At 34.7% G+C, this 17,232-nt stretch overlaps 1 protein-coding gene across 1 annotated transcript in view; it reads left to right on the plus strand.

The window, feature by feature from the left end:
* LOC136042095 (Krueppel-like factor 3) overlaps positions 1-17,232 on the plus strand; it is a 41,821-nt gene that overhangs the window by 13,019 nt on the left and 11,570 nt on the right. The window contains exon 3 of the mRNA XM_065726994.1: positions 2,599-2,810. Within this exon, the coding sequence (XP_065583066.1) occupies positions 2,599-2,810 (212 nt within the window). The remainder of the gene's footprint in view (positions 1-2,598; positions 2,811-17,232) is intronic.

Consider the following 17,232-nt stretch of genomic DNA (forward strand, 5'->3'; position numbering starts at 1 on the left):
TTACTGTTTTTAAAAGTAGAGTTGAGAGAAAGAGTCAAACTTTAGCGTAAAGAGCGGGGCGTTGATGAGGAAGCAGCCCCTTTCATGTACAAAGTAATTTCTGTTCGTTTTAATGTCGCTCCTTTAGTTTAAAGGAAAGCCTTTAAGTTTAAGAAAGCCAAAATTATCTGTAAATTTCCTTTTAATTATTCATGTGCAGAGAGCCAAAGTCAAAACATTCATTAATTCAAAAACGTTCAGAAATTAAATAAAAAAAACTTTTTTTTTAACTGAAAGCAAGGAGCGACATTAAAATTTAAAACGAACAGAAATTACTCCGTATATGAAAGGGGCTGTTATCTCTTCAACGTCCCGCTCTTTACGCTAAAGTTTTTTACTGTTTTAAAGAGTAGAGCTGAAAGAAAGAGTCAAACTTTAGCGTAAAGAACGAGACGTTGAGGAGATAACAGCCGCTTTCATATGCGGAGTAATTTCTGTTCGTTTTAAGCTTTAATGTCGCTCCTTACTTTCAGTTAAAAAAAAGCTTGTTTTTTTATTTAATTATATTTGAGAATAAGATCTAAGAAACCTAGATACTGTGAAGCGCCCAAAATTCAAAGAATTGGCGATACAAAAAATATCTGCAGTAGTCAATTCAGCAGTAAATCAAGCGGTATTCGGTTGCGTAATAAAAGAAAAAGAAAAAAATTGCAAGGTTTATATTGCTTAGGGTGTTTCATTACCTAATTCAAATAAAATTGAGATAATACAATAATGAATTATTTCGAAACAAGATTAACAAATCGGTTAAAAACGAAAGAACATCAATTTATATTTCAAAATTTTGGTGAGAATTACAAGTAATTCACCAGATGAAAGCCTCAAATAATTTGATATCACTAGTTAACCTAATTCTCAAGCGAAAGCATGACAAATAAACAAAGGCTCGCCATTTAGAAGAAGATACGCAAGGAGGAGGGAGCCAGGACCTTTTCTACAGAATCTGTTCGTCTTCACCAAAGACGAACAGAGATATACATATAATAATTGAAATTTGAAACAAACAGAAATTACTATCAATGAATAAATGAGACCCTAAATTGACAGGAATAGAAGAAATGAACAGTCAAGTCAAAGCTAAAACGAACAAAAATGATCACAAACACGAGTGGAGCTAACGCTCCCTGAGTTTTCTAAAGGCCAGGACGTCATTTACGCTCTATCGGAAAAACATTTTAATTCAAGCATATTTAAACATTATAATATTTCTTGCAATTTTCAACATAATACCTTTAGCCGTCCCTGGGATATTGCAGATACACCATTTTGACAACCTGGCAGCATATAGTGTCTTTTCATTTATGTCACTATTAACAATGCATATAAATTACAAGTCCCATAGGAGCCCACAGTGAAAAGTCTTATTTTTGGGTTGGATATAAAAAATTCTTTAGCCCTGTCTCCCTCCTCAGCACAAAACGTGTTTCCCTTGCCCCTTCCTTTCTCGAACAGTACCTTAAAGTTTTAAGTACATCCCCAAAGCCGTTCTCAAGATATTGCAAACAGGATATTCGATGACATAGGTACGTACATTATCTTTCAGTTCATCTCTTACTCCCCTCCCCTCAAGTCAAAATTAAAATCAGCTTGAGCCCCTTTCCCTACGATACTCCCTCAAAACTTCAACTGGATCCTGTAGCCATTCCTGAGATAATGTAAATACTATGAAAATTCGGGTGTACATAACGTCTTTTGTTTTACTCAAGTACGTTTGTCGTTTCCAGAGGACTCTCTTAAAAAACTTCGGGAATCTTGGCCTAATGAACGATCTGCAAGACTTCACTTGAAATACAACTCATTCAGAGCAAAAGCTGGTATTTGTGTGTTATATGGTATTCGCTCGAAAAGTGAAGTTAGATTAACCACAATAAAAAATCAAAAATATGATGAAAATAAAATACTTCAGTAACAAAACTATAAAACTACAACAAAGTATTATGGTAGGGAACAGAACGCATTATATTAATTACCTAACCCAATCAAAATACCATCTCTATATATTAAACATTTAATAAAATGTAACTACAACGTAGATTTCAACTGAGCCTAAGCTGATTTTCCTCAAATACTGACAGGGATAAACCGGTTATTATGTGATCTGTTGATCCAAATTCTCCGAGTGTATACGATATAATGCACAAGTACCCAAAAGTTTTTTTTAGTCAATTTCAAGGCTAACTTCCATTTTTCAATCTAATGAATCCCCTCCAAAGTTTGCAGGACCACATCTTGCGCATAAAGTAGGCCTGAAGAAAAAAGGGCAGGGATGCCACTTCCTTCTTTACTTAGGCAGCGCTACTCCGCTGCCTATGATATCATGGTTTTACTTTTCTTCCAATGGACTTCTTGTAGTCAATATATCACTAGTTTTTTTCGTTCTTCCACCCTTTCTAAATAAATTTCTGTGTAAGTGCCGCTGTAAAGAATGTTCATGTTTGTTGTCTTGTTTTCTTTTTTTTTTGCTTTTCTTTAAGTGTTGATATAATGTCTGATTATCTTTCTATGAAAATTGGGCTCAATTGTGAACGCTTAATATTCCATCCAAATATTAAATTTCAGTTTTTCGGTGAAACTGGAGTGTCCTTCTCCTCCTACTTCCGATTCAACATCACCAATTGATATAAGAGCTAGTCCTATTGAAAAGCCACCAGTGCAAATTTTAGAATGTGATACGCGACGAAGAAGAAAAGTCCACAGGTGTGATTTTGAAGGTTGTGAGAAAATCTATACGAAAAGCTCACATCTGAAAGCCCATAAAAGAACACATACCGGTAAGTGGGACTTAGTCTTTAAACCATATTTTATACCGTGCGTTCACATGAACAGAAACAGTTTGTAAATTCTGGTGCGACTGGAAGAAATTGTATCCTATCCTCCCAAGTAGGTCAGACTCGTCTTAAGATACCGTGGATTAGGAAACAAGGATTTTACAAAGTTGTGTACACATCCCACTTTCTAAGTAAATGGTTAGCATGCTATACTTGAAATCGTTAGTGCTTGAGGACAGGGGTCCGATTTCTGGTGTCGCTGGTTATTTGACTTGGAACGAGGGTCAGTAGCGTGACTCAGTAAGCTCAACCAGAGTCGACCCAGCTCTAAATGGGTTCCTTGCCGATCACAATTATCGAAAATTTACCAATGGGAAAGTCATTTAAGATATATTTTGGTACTTTTGTCTTATAGCCACCACACTCAAGATCTTTTATCGCGAACATGAGACAATAAGTGGTTTTCATGGTCCTTTTACTACTACTAATACTACTACTACTAACAACTCACCATACCTCCAAGCCGTGTGAGGCCAACACAGCTACGCACGCCCCTCCTCCATCCCAATCTATTCAAAGCTTCCCTTTTGCACCCTGCCAGGAAGTTCCCATTTCCTTTAAAAATTTCTTTACGACGTCCTCTCACCCCAGAGGAGGACGACCTGCTTTCCTTTAGCCCTAGAAGGTTGGCCGAAAAGGACAATCTTCGGCAATCTGTCTTCATCCACACAACGTGTCTTAGCCATCTCAACCTTTCTTTCATTATAGCCCTTAAAAGCAAGGTTGAACCTCATTCTTTGTAAAGCCCACTGTTTGAATTACGGTCAGTCAGCTGGGTACCCAGAACAATCCATAGGCAATTGCCCTGGAAAACAACTAGCAAATTTTCATCCGCTTTTCGGAACACCCCCAACTGACCACTCTTTTCGTTACCCAGCGTCACCTTTTAATCTTCACTTATTACCAGCCTTAGTGACTAAGTCTTCTTAACATTAATTTTCAAACCTATTCTGGCACCATGAACTCGCAAAACCTTTAAAAGTTCATTCTTCTTGCTCACACTTTCATCTAGGATGCTTAAATCATCAGAAATATTCAAGTCCAGAAGAATTTTTCCTCCCCATTTGATTCCGTGCTCTCTTAATGCCTTTCCTGTGCTCCTTAAGACAAAGTCCATTAAAATGATCCATATAAAGGAATATAGAACAAAACCCTGCTCAACTCTTGATTCAGTACAAACAAGCTGCAAACCTCATTTCCAACCTTAATCGCAGCAGTGTTATTCTCCTACATAGCACTAATCACTTTAATGTATTTGTCTGGTATACCATACAAGGGTAAGACCTTTGCTAAAGCACTTCTATCAACATAATCGAACGCTTGCTCATAATCTATAAAATGAGGACTAAAGGTGTTTGATAACTCAGGAACTTATCAATTATTAACCTAAGAGTGAAAATTTGGTCGACACATCCTCTACCTTTTCTAAAGCCGCACTGTTCTTCTCTTAAAACTTTGTCTACAGCATCTCTTAGTCTAAAAAATATCATATTACTAAGTAATTTTCTACCTACACAGACCAGACTAATGCCTCGATAATTACCACACTCACTCTTATCACCTTTCTTATACAGTAGTTTAATTAAGGTTTTCTTAAAATCGTTAGGTACTCCAGGCAATATTAGCTTCAGCTCGGTGGGAAACAGTATTGTAGCTATACTTTAATTAAATATTTAGTTGGTATTTCGGTTAAGCTAGGGTTTAAGTTATGTAGTTTTCAAAATTTTGTTGATAAAGTAGTATATTTTCATCATATTTTATTTTGTTTCATTAGCATTAATCAAACTTTACTTTTCGACTGAACCTAAGTGTGGTGACTATAAAACACAAATACCTATATTTTATTTCTCTTTTAATTTTACATCGTCCTTCAGCAAGCTATGGGTTTTTGGCTAAGGAACAAGGGTTGTCGGTGATTAATTTAAGTGAAAAAAAAAAGAAATAAAAAAAATATATCAAGTATGCTTCTTTTGTAGGGTAGATGTCTTGAATATCCACCAATAGAAATGAACATTTTGAATCAACCACTTCAAGATGGATTTCAATCGATCTTAATAGTAAAAGTTTATTAAAACAAATCTATGATAATTTTGAAAGATAGCCTGAAGACCCCTGGAATTTGTTGTTGTATCGAAATGGGCTGCTCATGTATAGACCTAATTTTTCTTTAGACTGGATTCTTTACGCGTACTGCTTAAAGCCCATTCACAGCGACACTTTACTAACACAAAGACTTAACTAGCGCTAATTTGAGCCAATCATAATTTTCCGTGCAATTTTTTAACCAACTGGAAAGAGTGTGGTATTCGTCATTACTTACTCAAATTTTGCTATTCGACTTGTATTGCACTATTTTACCCTCCTTACATCACATTATACCATTAAATTATTTTGCATTCCTTGTACCAAGTTCATTTTATATCGCCCTAATATATCTAAAATATATTTATGTAGCAAAAATATTGCTCCCTTTTACAAACGAGCCAAATTATTCTATTAAAACATAGACCGTGACAATTTATCAAATTCTTTTGGCTACTTTATTATTTAACGCTTCTGCAAACCATTGCTATTATCACAATAAAAATAGAAGCTACTGAGTTTATACACGCCAGAAACGCCCAAAATAGGCTGTATCACATTGGTTATTAAACCTATTAATCAAACCGTTGTTGGTATGAACCATATTGTTATGTCAACAAACTAAACAAAAGAAAATTACCTATGGTGAGATAAGTACAATGCTTTATAGGGACTATATTTATGTGCTAAAAATTGATTAAAATAAAGTCGACAAATGAATCTCTTTAAGGGTAGTTTTAGAATCTAGAGATCTACCAATCATATCTACTCATAGATGGGAGTGCTCAACGATTGAGACGATATTGTCTAAGCACACCTCCCTCTTTACGTTTTTGAAAGCAAATTCAAGCGCAAGAACAAAAGAATATTTTGCTTAAAAAGGCAGCTTTTTTGGAAAGACACCCTCTGAAATCATACTTTCGGTCTTCCTGAAAATTTTAGGTTGTGAGCATCAATATTTTGGACTGTTTACATTAAAAAGGGGAGAAAATAAGTGTTAAGTCGGGCAATTTAATCTGATTCGTGGTATTTTAGGCTGCATAATCCAATTATCATAGTAATTAAATTTGAAATGTCTGAAGCACGGTGATTGAAGATTTTTTAAACAACGCAATGCGCAGTCTCGTCTTAGCAAATAAAGTAGGCCTATCTTTGTTTTGAATATAATTTGTATGCACAAAAAATAGAGTCATTTCCAATTCTAATGTAAACCAAAAAATTCAATTGTAATTTAAAGTTTGGCTTCTCCACCCTTATAGTATAGCAGACAATAAATTAACCTATCGGAAAAGTAAGTAAAAAAATAAGCCTTTCTCAAGAAAGTAAAGAGCGAAATGGAAACTTAAAACGAAAAAAAATATTGCTTCACAGTCTATCTTCCATGCATCGATAAAAATAGTGCAAATGAACTAACTGATGATGTTACCCTGTGTTTGTATGATCATAGAAAACTAGCACTTTATTGAAAACACAAAATAATATAGGAGTTTTGGTACAGTAAAAGCAAACCGATTGAGGACGCTTTTTACAGTATAAAAATAAAACATTTTAGGATTATTGCTTTTTTTTCGTTTAATTTGACATCACTTCTGTACAATGAACTCAGTCTGATTACTGGATCTTGTTTCGGTTCTGACAAGAACATTTTATGATTAGTTTGCCGGCAAGTCTGAAGTGAAGCCATCTTTAGAGTTTTAGAAGTGTAGACTATCTTTAGAATTTGTATCATAACTTGAAATACTCCGTTGTATAGAGAGAAATAAATGGATTTCCAGACTCCATATTGTGGCTTATGTGATCTTCATGTCCGAGTAATACTAAAGCCTATTTCTTGCAATTAAAAATTATATGTTACTCACTATTGTCACTACAGCTAGTTAGACCATAATGTTACCTGATTAAAACATCGATTATCAGTTATTAAAATAATGTTATTTTTATGCTTATGTTGTTAAGATAATTTTAGTTGTATACTGAAATTTACTGATATTACAGTCACAGCTGGTGCAAGACTATGAAAAACGTTATAGATTAGTTTGTTGTTATCACGCTACGTACGCACTTTGACTCCTAAATCAATATTCTTATTTTAATACTTGGTTTTTGTGTTTTCAGTAAAGCGCCAGTTTTTTTATAATCATACAAACATAGGGAAATATCTCCAGCTGGTTAATTTGTATTAGTTTTATTGATACATGCAAGACAGACTATGAAGCAATAATTTTGTCGTTTTGAGTTTCAACTTCGTTCTTTACTTCCCTCAGAGAAACTCTGATTTTTGAAATTAATCTTTGCCCGTTTTTAATTTGAATATAATGTAGAAGCACCCCTTCCATGATCTCTTTATTTTTATTTGTTCTAGAGGAGGGGGAGCCCCCCATATACGGAATAATTTCTATTCGTTTTAAGTTTTTATGTTGATCCTTACTTCCAGTTGATTTTTTTTTTTTTAATTAAATTAAAATGTCCTAGCTTCAAAGGTAACCTTTTCAGAAACTAAATAATTTCGAATATTGATAGAAATTCTTATTTTTTCTTCATAAACCTAAGCAGAATTTCCGTATCTCTAATACATTTTTATGAAATAGTACCGCAAATCCTTATTTCTAAAACCAGAAGCTTGGATTATTTTTGATGGGCCACTTGATACCAATACAAATTTTCACATTCATCGTCCATATAATTCAGTTCTGAGTCCTTGGTCCTAATCACCTTCCCGGAACCACTAAATACGGTAACTCGAGGGGTATTCAAAAAATACGTGAAATTTCTATCAATAAGGTAATGACAACCGTTTTCTACGACTGTGAAGGAATTGTGCTTGGGGACTTTTATAAGGTTGAAGAAATATCAAAGGAGTCTATAATGTGAAAGTTTTAAAGAAATTGGGAGCAGAATTAGCTAAAAAGTGCCAAGGAGAGCTCCATCGTGGAATCCTCTTCCCTCACTCCCCAGCACATTCTTCACACGCTAAAAAAGAAGGTTTGGGAAAACTTATATCCTATCCACCTTATAGCCTAGACCTAGCCCCATCTAACTTTTTATGCCCGAGCTTTTCCACTTGAGAAATTGCACCAAAAGTGAAATTGTACCATTTTTAGTGCCATGCGGGAGTTGCAGATGATAAAATTTATGAAAAGCACACAGATATGGGCAATAGCTTTTAAATGAGCTATTAAACATATCTCTATAATATTTTGGTAACCAGCTAGCCCTAGTAGAAAAAGAAAAAAAATAAAGAAGAAAAGTAGACACCTCAGCGCTACCCATTGCAAAAAAGTAAGTTTTCTTGTCGTTCAAAGTGGAGGACTGTAATTCTTCTATACAAGGTTTTCGAACAAGTTGATTCCAACGGTGCACTTTTCATTACGATATGCAAAAATCGCAAAATTTGCAACGAACATTTTCAAATTAAAAGCTTATAGGAAAACTAGAAGATTTCTGAGGATTTTAGATAATAAGTGCATGTATCTATCAGATTAAAAAAAAAAAAAAAAAAAAAAAAAAAAAAAAAAAAAAAAACAAGGGGAATTCTTCAAAAGTAACGTAATGAACACAAGAAATTGCCAAATATGTTCACGAATATGTCAAATTAAGGCTAAAAGAAACATTAGGAACATTTGTAAGGATTGTAGACAAAAATGCAAGTATTTCTTCGATTTCAAGAAAAAAACACAGATAATTTTTCAGTAATAAGGAAGTGAACTCGAAAAATTGTCGAAATTCGTCCACAATATGTCAAAGTAAAGACTAATAGGAAAAGCAGGCGTTTGTAAGATCTTCAAGTAATAGCTGCAACTATTCCTCAAGATTCATCAAAAATCATGGCAATTTTTTTTTAAAATAAGAAAAATGAAAACTATAAGTTACCATGTTTTTCCATGAATATGTCAAATCGGGCTAATAGCAAAAATAGAAGACTTATTAGGATTTTAGATAATGCGTGCAAATATTTTTAAAATTTCAACAGAAGCCCTGGTATTTTTTCAACAGCATATATATATATATATATATATATATATATATATATATATATATATATATATATATATATATATATATATATATAAACGTATTTTTGTACAAACGTTTCTTAATTTTTTTTTTCTATAGAAAGTGTCTTGATGATCTTTCTTTGCAATTTTTTCATGTAACTATGCAAACAAATATTTTGTAGGTTATTTCCTTGTAAATATTTAAAACAATAAACTTCATATATTTTGTTTAATTTACTCCAATGCGCGTTTTTCTTAACTTCCAAAAAAAAGCTCAATGACTTAATCAACACTTTTTTACTTTTTATTTAAACTTGTATGTAATTTCTTCATCGTAGGCATATTTCTATATAAGGCATTTAAAACATGTTCTGTGGCTTAATTTTAAATTAACAATTAAAAATTTATAACAGTTAAGACGTAATGGAAGTGAAAATGAGTTAAGTTCGAACTCATTGCAAAAACCAGTGGAGTACGAGCTGAGGAATGCAAGTCGGTGATGCGGATCAGAAACGAGAAAATTCAGAGTCATTATTGTATAAGAGCTAAAAAGTCTTGACTTGTCATTAAAACGAGCAAAGTTCTGTTAAGTGCAAAAACGTTTTTGACTGACTAAAATCTTCAAAATACATAATTAACTTAGTTATTGGTACTTGTCGGTTATTGGAAACACATTCAAATAATTACGCTCAGGTTAGGCCTACATCCCAGAAAACCGGTTTCATAGCTACAAAAACTGATGATAGATGATTCAACGCACTGGTCTCGTATAGTTTGGGCTATGTATTTGCACATTAGGGGTGGGGATGGGGGTTGGGTTACGTTAGGTTTACATAATTTGTTTTCTAAAGTATTATTATGTCATCATGTTTTTTTGTTGTTTTTTTTTCGTTAGAATTAACCTAACTTCACTTTTTGGGTGTTTTCTATAACCGACAAGTACCGTTATTTACTTATAATTATACAACATGAAACATGACCTTTAAAAGCCAATTTTTTTATACAGCCCTCGAATTCAAAAGGTTTAGGTTTAATTCAATTCTTCAATTAAAAATTGCACCCATTAATTCATATAGGCCGAGCCCATCTTAAGATAGTAACACCCTTTCAATGGCATCTTTGAAGAAATTCCATTAGTTTACTGTCATTAAACCGTTCAAGCAAAAGTCAACAATAAATTAAAAATGAAACTATGGGCGAGGTGTTTGTTACATCATTTCGACCTTTATTGGCAGATTTTATGGTTTCCTTTTTTTATTTGTCAAAACTTACAAACCAGCAAAAGACAATGGGCTAAGACGGATGAATGCCGATAAACAAGAAGAGAAACATTAAAAGTGTTACAACTTTCTCTGATTTTAAATTTTGTAACAAACACTTTCTATGGATTTTAATTGACCTTATTTTGTTGAAAGATTGTCATTTCCTTATGTTTTTTTTTTTTAATATTTTGTTAGCGATGAACTGAATGACTGGTCCATGAATGTTTACATTTTCTAATTGTTTTGTTGTTTGGCCCCATTCTGTGCGGAGCTGCACTCTTGGCTCCTCCCCATTAAGCTCCGAGATCCTTTAAATCTGTTTTGACGTTTTCGCATCCTATCTGAAAATGCTACTTTTGGTTTGGCCCGAACTAGAGAGCCAGAGAAACCACTTTCAAAAATTCCACAACAAACAGAGTCTGTTTTAACGAGTGAAATGTTATACATCTTATTTAAAAATGTACATTTTAGCTAATATTTATTGTTCTGTTGAGGAATTATCGTTGAACAAGAGTTTTGCTGGTTAAAAACAAAAAGGAAGACAAATCCGATTTTTTTGAAAAAGGAGGGAGGATAGGCAATTTTCAAGACGAACAGGCAAGAATTTAGTTCGAGGAGGGAAGATAGCTGGGACAGAGAGAATTTTTTTAAGCATATCAGACAATATCCTGAAATTATTTATTTAATTTGTATATACAAGCCACTTTTAAAAGCTAGCAAGAATCAAACAAGTTTTTTGAATTATAATTTGAATACAAACAGCACAAAACCAATTTGCATAGTTCACTGAGTCAAAAGCACGTTTCCGCTTTTACCCTTTCTTAATATCTCATGCATAATAACGACAAAAAATCAAATATTTCATGTTATATCATGGGTATTTCCTGTATAAAAAAGAAACCGCATAAAAACCAAGAAATGACAAAAATTGATTATATACTCTAATTAAGCTATTAAATGAATTCTCTCTTCATACTGCTTCTTAGCGTATCCTTTCTTTTCAATTTCTTTTTTTTTTTTGAGATGACATAAGATAATTAAAAAAGAGACTGAATGAATGGCAATAAAATTTAAACGTGTAATACATGGGGAAATGAGAAATTGTCTTTGACAATTATGATCCAAGTATGTATGGTCAAACACGTTAAAATCCTCGCAAAAGGAGAGATGCTGGACTAATGATTCAGGAATGGTAACTATTATTCTAGTTCATCTTAAAAGTAAAAGTTTATTGCGAAAAGAAATTTTGGTGATTTTGAAAAAAGCCTGAAATCCCTCGAAAATGGCGTCATATTAAAATCAGAAGTGCATCATTAGAATCAGCACGGTCGGAAACTTTGTATAGGGGAATCACAGTCCCTGCCTTGAACAACAAGAAAAATTACATTTTTGCATGGGTAGTACTGGTCCGTCTCCCTTTTTTACTTTTTACCTGGGCTAGCGGGTTATCAGAACATCTTAGAAAAATTATATAAAAAAAGAGACTTTTTATGAATTTCACCACCTGCAAGTGCCTTATGACACTAAAACTGGCACTTTTTGTGCCATTTCCCAAGGGATGGGGCTACCAGAAAATCGTAGACAGATGTTTAATGAATCATAAAATCTATTGCTCATATCTACGTTCTTCCTATAAATTCCACCATCTGCAAGTGGCAAATGGCATTAAAAACGGCACTTTTTGTGTCATGTCTCTAGGGGAAAAGCTTCGGCTAGTGGGCTACCAGAACTTCTTAGAGAGCTGTTTAATTGCTCATTTGAAAGTTATTGCTAGTCGCACTTTTGGCGCCACTTCTTAAGTGGAAAAGCTTGGAAGTACAAAACGGTACAATCGTAATAACTATGGTCCAAAACACTTGACTGGAGGTTTTCAAGAACCTTTCCAGTATACTCCCCCTCCCAGCCCCTTAGCAAGTTTCATAAACCATCGTCTCACCAGTAGGCTACTGCAACAGTAGGAGAGCTAGTAGGCTACCACACCATCATAGAGATGTTTCATGGCTCATTTAAAAGCTATTGCTCATATCTATGAAGTTTTTACACATTCTACCGTCTGTTAGATTTCAATGATAACTAGTCCCTGGGGAGGATTTGCTACGAACTCTTTGTCTTTAACACTTTAAGCCAACTTTGAGGCTTGCAAAACGATTTTTAAGATATGGAACGCTCTTAAGAGGAAGAAATTCATAGAATAACAAACAATTGGAATTTGAAATTCCCAATTACTATTTCTTGGCGTGTCCCCATCCTCTCCTCCTGCTCGCGAAAGTTCAGCTTCACCAAATATAGTTTAATGCTCCCACTCTTTACAATAGAAACTTTCACTAACGCAATGTTTTGTAATAATAATATGAAAAAAACTTCGTTTTCTTAAAGAGTTAAAGAGGCTGCGTCCCAAAGTCGAACCTTAAAACGTACAGGAATTAGGAGAGGCATTTTTTCATATTTTGTGAAAAAAAAACCGCCCGATAAGGGACTTGAACCCTTGATCTTAGGATTAAAAGTCCCACGCTCTACCGACTGAGCTAACCGGGCATGTTTGAAGTCGAAATACCTGCATATGTATAAATATAACTTTTAAGAATTTCAAAAATTAACATGGGCTCTTATGGGGAAATGGGTTTTTCTAAGCTAGAAAATCGGGGGGTTAAGATTTTCCGACGAAACTTTCCAGGAAAATTACTCGGAGAATTCCGCGTCGAATGAGTCTTCGTACACCCAGATCCGATGTCGGCTGTGACCTGTAGGCGTGGCAGAAAAAAAAAACAAAAGGAGAACATGAATTTTAAGTGGCTATGCGTGGTTTCTGGAAAACAGGGAAGGAGTTATCGGATCGAGCTGAAATTTCGCGGATAAGCTCCTGGGCCCTAGGGGACTTAACTTGTGAATTTCAGCCCGATCGGACAACGTTAAAGGGGGGGGGGGGTGGGGGGTCGAAACTTTCGGCCAGATTTTCCCCATGAAGGAAAAGTCGGAGGGGGATGAAATTTGGCAGGTTTCTTAGTTGGAGCTCGGGCTACGAAATGCATCCCTCCCCATCCCTCTGCGACCACTGGATCGCTTAACATTGTCGTGGTTCGCCTCTTTAAAGAGGCACGAGTGTGCCTCCTTGACCCATTACAAAAGTATTTGCTGAATAAGTTTCAGTAATAATGCTTTTGGTGATGATATGACCCTCCATTGTCCCTGGGGAAAGGGCTGTAAATTACGCAATTAAGGTCCTAAAAAAAAACAATGGATCAGATTACATTAATAGACGTAGTAGTTCCGTAGAGCGTTAGACCTTGGAACAGAATGTCAAGGGTTTAAACCCTTATCAGGCATTTTTTTTTGTCAATCATGGTTTTGTGCCTTCTATGTGATAATTTTTCTGATAATTCATTATTTTTGTATATGTAATGTACTCATTTTTTAAACTTGTCCAGGATTATCATTCAAAAGGGAATGGTGGTCGTTCAGTTTCATGTTTTGCAATTACATTCCAATAGATCACTAAATCCTTACCCTAACACCTTACCACTTAGGAGTTGGAGAAGTGTAGCCATGTTGTACAGGGGCCACTCAAAGCTTTATATTAAAAGAAGGATTACTTATTATTATATATACTTACTCAAATGATTTACTTATTTTTACCCTGAAAACCTTTGATATTCCCTTCTCAGAATGCTTCATAATTGCCTTGTAAACGCACAGGTTACAGTTTCCAATCATTGTTATGCAAAAGTTTATCTTCATCGCAAAGAGCGGGGGGTCAAGGTTGGTTAATGTCGATTTTCGGTTTAAAACATCTAGATCGCCCTTATTCTGAAAGGTTTTATTTCTGGAATTAGCCCCTGATCTTTGATAACCATATCAGGTAGTAAAAGGGATGGTTAATCCAGTCTAAGGCGGCCTGGTGCTGCTATGAGTTGTTAATACTAGTAGTAATTAATACAGGACGCAATTTTTGATTGAAAATTGTGTTAAAGTATCGTTTTTTTTTCGACTGGGGTAACCAAACCCGGGGCGTTGTGTTCGATTATTTGACTTTTTATAGATGAATTGAATCTCGATTGATACGAAGAAACCCATCTCTTGCATTAGTTTTCTAACACTGGTGATATGAAAGACCTCGACCGATATGAGCCAGGATTTCCACTTCTACCGATTTTTCAGGAGATCTACCGAATTTCAAGTCCATCTCCTGACAAAATAAGAAGATCCTGATACTACAGAAAATCTATCCTAGTCTAATCAGAGTCTCCCTCTTTACACCCTCCCAAGAAGTTCCCATTATCTTTAAATCTTTCTCTATGACATCGTCCCATCCCAGACGAGGGCAATCTGCTTTCCGTTTAGCCCTAGACAGTTGGCCGAAAAGGACAATCTTCGCCAATCTGTCATCCTTCATCCGCAGAACGTGCCCTAACCATCGCAACCTTTCTTTCATTATAGCCATAGAAAGTGGGATTGAACCACACTTTTCGTTCAGCCTACTGTTTGAAATCCGATGAGTCAGCCGGGTACCCAGAACAATCCGTAGGTAATGTCTCTGGAAAACATGTATTAAATCTTTATCCGCTTTTCGGAGCACCCATACTTCAGAGCCATATTTGACCACTGTCGTCACTCTACCTTCCAATATTTTCTAATCTTGGTTTGCGGACTTATCTTCCTATTCTTCCAAACCTTTTTTAATTGTGAAAAAACACCCTGAGCCTTGGCTATTCTACTTTTAACATCTTCGCTGCTCCCACCGTCTTTACTAATAATACTACCAAGGTAAGTGAAAACACCCACCTGATCCCTCTATTCGTTACCCAACGTCACCTTTTCATCTTCACTTATTCCTAACCTTAGTTACTTAGTCTTCTTAACATTAATTTTCAAACCTATTCTAGCACCCTAAACTCGCTAAACCTCTAAAACTTCATTCATTTTGCTCACGCTTTCATCTAGGATGCTTAAATCATCAGCATAATCTAGGTCCAGGAGAGTCCCCTCCCCCATTTGGAGGTCATTAATATGCTTGAATTCCCTAGGACTGGTTTAATAAATTCGTTTGCAGTGATTTTCGTGAAACGGTAACATACTGCATAAACTAGCCGCCTTGCTATGAAACAGGTCAAGCTTAATCGAACGATAAAAGTGTGATTGATATTGCTTGCTTTCTAGTTCCATTCCAGTTTCACAGTTCCATTTTTGACATTTCAACTAGTACTACTTTAAGTAGTCATCCATCTCTTGCATCTGGCTTCGATACGTTTGCACACTGTTAGCTTACAAAATTAACATTACAGCATCAAGTTTAATCAGCTATTTCTGATACAAATTAATAGGAATAGCCCGAATCTTATTTTTGTACACTGAAAAAGACGGAGCAAAAAAATAAATAAAAATGTATTCATCTAGTGTGATCTGTTGCTAAATAACTGTAAAGAAAAAACGCCAAAAAATTGTTTATAGTCAATTTTGTTAATTTTTTGCGGGTCGGGCAAACATTTCAGGGGGAGGGGGTGGTCAAATCTTCTCAATGTAGATCAATGCAAAATCAATGTAGAGAAAATCGCTGTTGATAATTTTCTCTACAATGTGCTAAATACAGTGATTATAATCAATTGATTTCTTGTTATAGTTGTTTAAGTCATATTTGTTGTAATTTGTCGGAGTAATGTTTTATTTATAATGAATTTTTAAAATGAAATTAATCTTTTATGACAACACTAGCTTACCTGTCACACGTTGCTTCGATCTCAAAAGAAAGATAATTCAAGGGAAAATTCCCTCCCGAAAACTCCTTTCCCCATGGCAAATTCATCGCTGCGTATTAACAACGATCACACATTTTAAATTTAAAAGTCCTCCCCCCGAAAAATTCCCCAATGCGGATCTTCCCCGCGTGAAAAAATTCTTTCTCCTGCATATAAAGGAAAACATTCCAGTGAAATTCATTTTAATAAAGGAATCCCTCCGCAGAATTCCCCCAGAAAAACCTATCCAGCCAGACAATTCTCCCCTGGAAAATTTTCGCCAATTGTAAGATAAAGATAGTATTTTTAAATTTGAAAAGTTCATAATGCCAAATTCAGAGAATTTATTGAAAAAGCAGTTTTGTAATTTTGGAATTGCGTTGGATGACAGAATTCATGATCAATTAACCGGTACGTTAATTTTATGCTTAAACCGTCGAAAGAATGGACTCGAAGACTTCCTAAAGTTTCTTGGTGATGGGATGAATAGTGTAGTAATTCTTACAGAATATAAATTTGGTTTCATACTTATAGATGATAGTAAACTCATTAAGAAAGCTTATTCTTCTCTATTTGTATTTTTATATAAATAGCAAGGTGAAATAAAAAGCTAGGAAATTAGGCACATCACAAAGTTAAAAATTAGTTAGAGAGGCATCACCATTGATTAGAAACGTACGAAGAAATTATTAAACCAAGAGGACAAAGTGTTAAAAATATTTTACCAAGATTTCATACGAAGATATCATTTCTTGACCCCGAAGTTACTCTTGTGTTTTCTTCAGAGAGATCATCGCTGTTGCCTTTGGTTACCACAAGTGTACAATAGCACTTTGACACACAAACGTGTAACAAAACCAAGTTAATAAACTTGAGCCCAGAAGCCCAATCTACAAAATTTGAATGATTCTGGATAGATAAAAACAAGTTTGACTGTGTTCAAGACCCTGTTTTTAAACGTTGATACTCCCAGAAAATGTCACAAGGACATGCGTTTTATCATCATTATGAACAGGAGAGTCTATGCTGTGTCCGAGGTTAAGATACATTATTCCAAGTTTAGGGAAAGGTTGACTTTACAGAATATGTTGAGCACATAAAAGCACGTTATTTCTTTGAGAATTCCAAACGTTGTAAAACCATATAAGTGGTAATTGTTTATAATATTGTTCTTGGCAACTTTTCTTGTTCAAAGCTATTATCTACTTACCGCCTTTTTTGCTCATGAGCAATATAATATCGTGTAAATAACATCATTGTATCTGGTGTTTGTTTGTAAATCAGTTAGTCAACTAGT

Source organism: Artemia franciscana, unplaced genomic scaffold (assembly GCF_032884065.1).
Source record: "Artemia franciscana unplaced genomic scaffold, ASM3288406v1 PGA_scaffold_62, whole genome shotgun sequence".
Classification (NCBI taxonomy): domain Eukaryota; kingdom Metazoa; phylum Arthropoda; class Branchiopoda; order Anostraca; family Artemiidae; genus Artemia; species Artemia franciscana.